The sequence below is a fragment of the Stegastes partitus genome, unplaced genomic scaffold (assembly GCF_000690725.1).
Source record: "Stegastes partitus isolate 25-593 unplaced genomic scaffold, Stegastes_partitus-1.0.2 Scaffold89, whole genome shotgun sequence".
Classification (NCBI taxonomy): domain Eukaryota; kingdom Metazoa; phylum Chordata; class Actinopteri; family Pomacentridae; genus Stegastes; species Stegastes partitus.
The window spans coordinates 1-9,558 of NW_007577820.1; the positions used below are offsets into that span (position 1 = coordinate 1).

Consider the following 9,558-nt stretch of genomic DNA (forward strand, 5'->3'; position numbering starts at 1 on the left):
TCGTGTCTTATTGAAGTATTAATAGCGCATGTATGTGTTATTGTACAGGAGGCCTATGGCGCATGCCCAAAGGAGTGCTGTGCTCCCATTGGCTGACAGCTGTGACGTTGGCGCCTGTCAGTGTAGTGAGTCGGGGCGGCTACTCGCTGCTGCTCTTCTTCACTTCAACTTAAACTCACTCGTTTTGTCAGGAAAGATTTGATCAGACGACATTTGACCGACCAGGACGAGCAGCTCGGTGTCGTGTTCGCTCCGAGGCAGTAAGTAAAACCGAACAGCTAGCAGTTAGCTGTTGTGTAGTCGCTGTTAGCAGGCTAAGCTAACTCAGCTTGAGTTTGTACATCAGGATTATAAGGAGGCTAACGGTGCTGCTAATGCTGCTGTGTGTGCCTCAACATGTCCCAGCTCCTTACCTCAAGAGAACAAACCGGTTAAAGTTATTATCCGCCGTCTGCAGCTGATGATCCTGTTCAGTCAGTGTCTCAGCTGATCTCTAGTTTTTATTAAACACACTGAGGCTGTGCTGTTGGATCATGAACAGCACCTGACGTGTTTACACAAACACCAGAGACTCTTCCAATCATCAGAACAAAAGAAACAGTTCATCTGTTCAACTAAAAATAAGTTATTTAACCAGTCTTACAGGTTACAGAGTAGTCGATGTTCCAGTTTCTCTGGTGACGTTTGAGCTCCACGTGTCTCTGTGGACTTTACAGTCCGATGCAGTGAATCCAAAACACATCAGGACGCTGGTCATGGGGTGGATGCTTTAGAGCAGCCTGCTCTGTAGTCTGTCTTCTGTTGTTCAGCAGTCAGTGTAGAGTTGTGACTTCAGCTGCAATGCTAGACTGTATGTGTAAGCATGAAGCTGTTTTGATAATCAGCTGATCAGTTGGAGTCACTTTTAATAAGCAGAAGTCTAAACTCTGTGACGAATTTCTGGTTACTTTACAAAACAAAACATTTGGGAAACACGAATTGTGACTTTTCACCATTTTCTGACATTTTGATGCAACCAATCGATTCATTCATTCAGCAAATAATCCACTGATTATTCGGTAATGGGAGTAGTGGTCAGTTGTGATTCTCACCAGTTCACACGAATCATTAACGTGGTGAACAGCTGACAGAGTAAACCAGATGTTCTCTGACATCGTATTTATATTACTGAGATGGATTATTTAAAATTCCATTGTAAGACTTTATATATACATAATAGTGGTGGGACACAGTTAAAAAAATAATCTAATTAATTGGAGACTTTGTAATTATTAATTGCCATTAGTCACATTTTTATCAAATAGCAATATTATTAATAAGCAAAGTTTTTCAATTCAAATAAACTTTGGTTGATGGCAGAATCAATGAATGGACATATATGTGAAATTAAACAACAAAGATGTTTATTTGTCATCTATATTTATCTGCATTTTTCATCCGTCTACATTCACAGATTCGTGCAAACTCAAAGTGCAATTATAGCGATTACATTCAACATTTTTAGACTTTGTGTCTTAAAACTCTTTGTTGCACAGTTGCCACACAACCATTCACTTACACAAGCTGCCATCGAGAAATTAGGAAAACAAAACAAAAAAGCTTTCCTTTCAAAATGAACGCTTTTTGAGAATGTGTGAGTTAAAGCTTCAAGTGGTCGCATTGGTGTGAGCACATGATGATCATGAAGCTGTAATTGTGTTGCTGTAACTGGCACAGGAAGCTGCTGTGTTCACCACAGTGGTGGAGCGTAGAACTTGTATGAGCGACCATCTTGATTCAGCCACAGAGCAGCTTTTATTTTACAGAAATACATCAACTAACTAAATAACTGCATTATCAATTGATCTGATGATTATTTTCTTCATTGCTCTGTATTTTTAAAAAAGTCTATATATATGTACATATTTGGGTTTTTAGTCTGTTGGTTTGACAGAATTAAGCATCTGAAGATGTCACATTTGTCACAGATGACTGTCAAATTTTAATCAAAACCAACATTTAAAAAAAAAAAGAGCAGATAAATTGTGAATGAAAGGAATTCTGAAATTGAAAATACCAGTTTATTTGTTCAGCAGAGGGAGAACTTCTTTAATGAGATGATCTGAAGAGTTTCTGTGTTTCTGTCTGTTTTAAAGCGACCTCAGACATGTCAGGTGTGTTTATGATGGCGAGCTCTGACACTGAGTCGATGATGATGTTCTGTATGAGGGACTCATACGAGGGTCTTTACTCTCCTGCAGGGATTTCACCGTCTGATCTCATTAACAGCCACTGAAGAAGAAGAAGAAGAGGAGGAAGAGGAGGAGGAAGAGGGGGAGGAGGAGCAAGAGCGCTGTTAAAGCTGATCCACCATCACTCGGCTGGACATGAACTCTGCTCTACTGCTGTAGACTGAGAGACAGACAGGAGGACAGACAGGCGGACAGACAGGAGGACAGACAGAAGGACAGACAGGAGGACAGGTAGAGGGTTCGTACCTGACTGCAGGACCAGATGGGAAACAGCGCACTGAAGTCTCACCTTGAAACCTCCCAGAAGACGGGAGTGTTTCAGCTGACGGGAAAAGGCCTGCAGGAGGTGAGATCACTGTGTTTACTGGTCAACACTGAGGAGACACAAACAGACACACAAAATCCGAACAACACAACAAAAGAAACCAGACCCACAAAGCAGAAGTCTGTATATGACACAACAGACAAGTTAATCTAAAATTACACATAAAACATCAGCAGTACATGTAACACGTCACTGTCACGGTGTTGCAGAATAAGTTACTTTGAACAAATCCTGCACACATTATCTTCAATGCAGTTCATGTTCTAAAATTGTTCAACTGGTCAACAGAAGACAAATATAGTGGCTTCCATCTCTGCACTTTTAGTTTGTTGTAGATTTAATATCAAAAGGATAACATCTTGCTTCATTTAGTAATGCTGTAAGAGATAAATAAAAAACTGTTCAAATGAGACAAGACGTGAACTTCAGATGTGGACTCATCTCAGTAAATAGTTGGTGATTAATGGACTGATCAGTGCAGCTCTGCTTACAGTGCCTGTAAAAAGTATTCACCCCCGTTCGTGAGAAGGTATCCTCACAAACGCACCATCCCCACCGTGAAGCCTGGTGGTGGCAGCATCATGACGTGAAGCACGGTGGCGGCAGCATCATGATGTGAAGCACGGTGGTGGCAGCATCATGATGTGAAGCACGGTGGCGGCAGCATCATGACGTGAAGCACGGTGGCGGCAGCATCATGATGTGAAGCGCGGCGGCGGCAGCATCATGACGTGAAGCACGGTGGTGGCAGCATCATGACGTGAAGCACGGTGGTGGCAGCATCATGATGTGGGGATCTTCTCAGCAGCAGCCTGGAAGGCTTGTAAAGATGGAGGGTGAATGAATGCAGCAGAGTGTAGAGAAATCCTGGAGGACAACCTGATGCAGTCTGCAGGAGAACTGAGACTTGGAGAAGACTTGTTTTCCATCAAGACAATGAGCCGAAGCAAACAGCCAAAGCTCCACAGAGATGGTTTAAAGACAACAAGGTGAAGTTCTGGAGGCCCAGTCAGAGTCCAGACCTCAGTCCACCTGAGAATTAAAGTCTGGACTTAAAGTTCTGTTCACTCATGATCCCTGTGGAACCTGACAGAATCTGAACAGTTTTATAAGAAGAATAAAGTAGAATTGCAGCGTCCAGATGTGTATTTTTAATTAATGAAATGACTTTGTAAAAATGTGATAAAGTCACTCACAGCCTCTAGCTTTATCAACCATTTTTATCACATGTTGTCGTAGGATAGATAAATGATCACTGCAGGTTGGCTGATGACACCTCAGGGTGCCATTTATTAGGAACACATGTACAGTCACACTCTGCAGCTCTGCTTCAGGAGGCTTCTACAGTACATTATTCAGACATATGATGCTGCTACTTTACGTCTTTTAAAGTGGTGGTGAGTCCATTATACTGAAAGATGTTCCTGATATTTTATCCACTCCATTAACATCAGATTTAGTCAGTAGGGTGGAAGCATTAAACTATCAGGTTTCACTGACGCAGGAAGGAAAACCCACCGAGCTGCAGCAGCGATGATACAAATACAACACTGACAGCGTGACGACAACAGTAATAATAATATAGTTTTATGAGCTTTAATTTGTTCATACATGTATATATTGTAGGGAATGAAAACACAACACACCACAGTAATACATTTTATTTATGTATTTTTATTGATTTTGAGACATTTTCTGGTTTGTATTAAGAGACGTCCTAGTTTTCTGTCCATCATCTGAGGAACTAGACGACTAATTCTTGCAGCTCGAGTTGGAAGTCGAGTGAAATACGAATAAGCAGTCAGTGTTTTATTATCTCGACATCATCCAGCAGAATGAACAGAAACAGGATCGACACACTGAAACACTCTGTTTAACATCTTCCTGCTCTGGTTCTGTTCTAATAACAGAACAGCTTCAGTCTGAGTTCAGAGGATGAAACCGGAGAACAAGTCTGCAGCTTTCTGTCTCTGTTTCAGTTTCCAGAAGAGCTGCAGAGACTCACCGCCAACCTGAGGACGGTCGATCTGTCCGGGAACAAGATCGAGGTTCTTCCTGCCGCCGTCGGGAACTTCCTGCAGATGAAGAGTCTCACGCTGAACTCCAACAAGCTGAGTGAGTGTTTGATGGGTTGTTTTTTTAATTGGTCCAGAACCCTCAGACTCATGACACTGTGGTTCTGTCCTTAGCTGAGATCCCAGCTGAGATCGGGAAGCTAAAGAAGCTGGAGACCCTGAGTCTGAACGGGAACCGGATCCAGCAGCTGCCTCCGACTCTGGGCCAGCTCAAAGCCCTGCGGACCCTCAACCTGTCCGGGAACCAGATCTCAGAGTTCCCATCTGGACTGGGAACCCTGAGGCAGCTGGATCTGCTGGACCTGTCTCGGAACCAGATCCACAACGTCCCCGCAGTGGTGTCCGAGCTGCAAGCCATCGAGATCAACCTCAACCAGAACCAGGTACCTCAGAAGAAGATCTCACATTCGTAACTAACAGACCGGTACTACAGAACCAGAACTAGGTCTCACAGTCCTGATGAACAAACAGGTATTACAGAATCAGAAAACTAGGTACCACAGAACCAGGTTTTGTAGTCCTTAATAACAGAGACAAGTACTGTAGAGACCAGAACCAGGTCTTGCAGTCTCAGATTACAAGGACCCTAGAGGTGTCTTACAGTTCTAATGAACAAAAGAGAGGCACTACAGAACCAGAACCAGGTCTGACTAACAAAGACAGGTGCAGCAGAACCAGAGCGAGGTCCTACAGTTTTTATTTACAAACACAGGTACTACAGAACCAGAACTAGATACCCCAAAGCTTGACACTCTTAATTAACTGACAGAGGTACTGTAGAACCAAAACCATGTGACCAAGTGCTCCAGAACCAGGTCTCACAGTCTTTACTAAGAAAGACAAGTACAACAGAACCAGAATCAGGTCTCACAGTTCTAAAGAACAAAGATAGGCACTATAGAACCAGAACTAAGTCACCAAGAACCAGATCTTTGAATCTTAATTAACAAAGACAGGCATTGAAGAACCAGGACAAGGTGCCCCAGAACTTGGTATCTTAGTCCTTAGTAACAAAGTCAGGCACCATAGAACCAGAACCAGGTTGGTTGGAGGTAGGTAATTATCTGGATGTTGTCGTAACCTGGTTTCCTCCTCTGGTCCAGATCTCGGTGCTGTCGGCGGAGGTCTCTCGATGTCCCCGTCTGAAGGTTCTCCGTCTGGAGGAGAACTGTCTGGAGCTGTCCTCCATCCCAGTGTCCATTCTGAACGAGTCCCAGGTGTCTCTGTTCTCAGTGGAGGGAAACCTGTTTGAGGTGAAGAAGCTCCGAGACCTGGAAGGATACGACAAGGTGAGGACCAGCTCCTGCACCGCCACGTTCTGGGTTGGACTCTGGTGGCCGACTCTGATGGACTGTCAGTTGGCAGCTGGAAATATTAAGTCAGAAACATTTAGACAGATGAGACGGAAGAATCCTAGAAACCAATCAGTGAGACCAGTAGCAGTCCAAATCTGTGTATAATCCACTCTGTTGTGGTTTTAATGGTGTATCGTGATCTTTGCTGGTCTCTGTTGGTTTTTAATTATCTCTGTTTTTCTCTAATGATCTCTGCTGGTCTCTGCTGGTTTCCATGGATCTCTTATGGTCTGTGTTGATGTCTCATGGTATCCGTTGGTCTTAAATTGTCTATGTTGTTCTCTGTTGGTCTCTAATGGTCTCCATTCATCTATATTAATGTGTAATGGTCTGCTTGGTCTCTAATGATCTCTGTTGGACTCTAATGATGTTTATTGTCTCTAATGGTCTTCATTGGTTTATATTGTTCTTCAATGGTCTCTATTGGTTCCTAATGGTCTCTTTAGGTCTCTGTTGGTCTCTGCTGGTTTATAATGGTCCCTGTTGGTCTTTAATGGTCTCTGTTCATCTCAGTTGGTCTCTACTGGTCTCTGTTAGTGTCTCATGGTATCTGTTGGTCTCTAATGATCTCTGTTGGACTCGAATGACATTTGTTGGTCTGTAATGGTCTCCATTGGTCTATATTGTTTTTTAATGGTTTCTATTGGTCTCTGTTAGTCTCTAATAGTCTCCATTCATCTATATTAATGTCTAATGGTCTGTTTTGGACTCTAATGACATTTGTTAGTCTCTAGTGGTCTCCATTGGTCTATATTATTTTTTAATGGTTTCTAAGGTCTTTGTTGGTCTCGCTGGTCTCTAATGGTCTCTGCTCTCCCTCCTCAGTACATGGAACGATTCACAGCCACCAAGAAGAAGTTTGCCTGAAGCCCCCGATGATTAATCTGGACCTGCGAGTTCACCTGGAGGCGGAGCCAGGTGAAGCTCCACCCCCTGCAACACTCATCGCTGCTTCTTCTTCTGCTGCTAAAACCAGACTCCAGGCAGCCGGGACAGTCCTCCCACAAAGACCTAAACCTGCAGAGAGACCACATGGGTCCACATGGAGACAGGCAGAGACTCAAACAGGACAGATTCAACACCACAGAAGAAGAAGGAGGCTTCAGGCTCTCTGATGTTTCACTGTTTTCTCCTGAATGTGTCACTGTAAAACTTTATTGTTCGCTCAGCGGTGGACAGAAACATTCAGCTCTCACAGCAGCTTTCATCCAGCCGAAACAACGTCGCTGCAGACCGCTGCAAAAATTGTACTGAAATGAAACAAAATATTGCAAAATGCGACAGGAATGATACAGAAACAATGTTAGGTCAGAGCATTCACAGATAATACTGCAAAATTCTCCAGAAATCAAAGAAACTACATTAATACAATGACATTAAACAGAAATCAAGCCGTATAAAGCAAAGTACTACAAAAAAAATCAACAGAAATCATTTCAGATGTTTCAAAATTTCCCAGAAGTCAAACAGAACATGAAAGAAAAAGTAAAGAATGCTTAAGAAGTAACACAGAAATCACTGTGATTCAAAATACCACTTGAATATACTTATGAAATCCTCAAAAATCTAACAGAAATCAAACAAAGTACCACTGAAATCAAATTACAATATTTCAAAATTGTCCAGAAATCAAACAAAAATGCTCAAAAAATCTAACAAAAATACTCCAGATATCAGATACGATACAGCAAAATACCATCAAATCTTACCTGAAATCAAATTAATATATTTCAAAATACTCCAGATATGCAATATTTTTGATATGATGGTAAAAATCTGATTTGAGGAAACATTTTAAGTGATTCCTTAATTAAGTGAAACCCAGTGATGTTTGTTCCAGTGACTTCTGTCTTCCAGCCTCACTGAGCTTTTTATTCACCACGAGCTGAACTCTGCTATTGGCGTCCAGTGATTAATCCGTTAACACGTCTTTTAATAACTATTTAGATGTTATTTATCTTTTTCAGATTTGCACGAGAGTCAGACAGCAGCATGTGAGCTGTAAATTCATGTTCTGCTTCCTTGGGCTGATTATTGATCTTTAATTATTACTAACTGTCAAACCTACAAACAAGCATTATAATCTGAACTGTTTTAATGTGTCGAAAGCAGGAAAAAAAACAGAAACAATGCAGAAGATTATTTTTTAAATTCTCATCTAACAGCGTTTAAACACAACAGCGACACGACGACTATGCTAAGCTAGGCTAGTTAACACTTAGCAGCTAGTTCTGCCTGCAACTATGTTTTTAAATGTTCTGATTTCAGATTTAGCTTCTGTTGTATTTATGTAAATAAACCCATCTGGACAAAGTGGCTAAGCTAAGCTAACAGCTAGCCTCAGCTAGCCCAGTGCTATGCAGCACGGTTTAATGCTGTTGAGACGTTTTCCTGCAGTTCATTTGTTTATTTGAAGGTTTCTCAGTTTTTCTCAGTGTTTCTGTCTTTCTGTTTCTGACAAACTGAACTGATGTTTTTGAATGAAGGCTGGTGGACTGAAGAAACTCTCCTCCCTCAGGTTGATGGAAACTCGTCTCAAGTGTCTTTTATTCCTCTTTAAAAAGCGACTTTGTGTGAGTTAGTGACATACATTTAAAGGAGCAGTTCACCCAGTTTCCTCCCTGCTGCTTTGAAGGATTCATTCACGTTTTTCATCTGTTTCATGTTTTTCTTGTTTTTTCTGCCACTTTAAATGCTGTAAATGTTGCACAGAGTTCAGTTTGTAGATGAAGGATCAGAACTCTTTTTTTTCTGTCATTAAACACTAACTCTGCAGGTTGAAATGTTGATATGTGGAGCTTTGTCTTTATTTCATTCTGCTTAAATAAAGGTTGGGGTCAATGTCCTGCTGATGAGCTTTAACGGATGTTAAACAAGAGTCCTGAGTGAATTATGCGCTTTGTCTTTTCCTGATCAATTAATCTGCTACTAAAAATGCTGGAAACATGTACAATAAACTGAGCAAAAGCTTTTCATCTCAGCATCGTCCGGTTACAGCCGTCAGATCCAGACGCCAGAGTTAAATGAATATTTAAACAATTAAATGAAATACACAAAGAAATCAAACATCATGTGAAATCATGTGTATTTCTGTACGGCTTCATGTGGTAGTAATACTTTTACTACAGTCAAGTATCCGAGTATCAGTAGAGAGCCTCTACCTGAGCTGATGTCGCACCAGCAGGTGGCTGTCATGCGCAGTGAGTCCTCACTCACGCACACACACGAACCTCCACATTCCACCGAGATTCAGCAGATCGTTGTTGTGAAGCTCGACTGAATAAGAGCCGCACTTCCGGTTACAGGTTTTAATCTAACAGCTGAAGTTTTATCACCTCCAAGTAAATAAATTTCAATGAAAGAAGTTCACAGAATACTAATATTTAATGAAATAAATAAATTAACATAAAATGTAGTAATCTTTAAAAGTAAAACAAAAATGTACGTAAAAAATATTTTTAAAAGATTTTTTAAAAAAACACCAAAATGCAACAAATTAGGTAATAAAAACAAAACAAAAGCTAAAATATATATGGCAACAAAAATAAACAGAATAAAAACAAAAGTAAATA

The 9,558-nt window shown here is 41.2% G+C and overlaps 1 protein-coding gene across 2 annotated transcripts; it reads left to right on the plus strand.

Annotated features, from left to right (window-relative positions):
- The first annotated feature begins 132 nt into the window (after window positions 1-132).
- On the plus strand, window positions 133-8,864 carry lrrc57 (leucine rich repeat containing 57). 2 transcript variants are annotated; one of them, XM_008277079.1, is made up of 6 exons: window positions 133-260; window positions 2,241-2,577; window positions 4,536-4,671; window positions 4,746-5,014; window positions 5,735-5,920; window positions 6,812-8,864. In XM_008277079.1, the coding sequence occupies exons 2-6, from the start codon at window positions 2,494-2,496 to the stop codon at window positions 6,851-6,853; spliced, it is 717 nt and encodes a 238-aa protein (XP_008275301.1). In that variant the 5' UTR covers window positions 133-260; window positions 2,241-2,493; the 3' UTR covers window positions 6,854-8,864. The 2 variants fall into 2 exon arrangements, with proteins under 2 accessions (XP_008275301.1, XP_008275302.1); XM_008277080.1 differs by having other exon boundaries at window positions 2,269-2,577.
- Window positions 8,865-9,558: the final 694 nt, after the last annotated feature.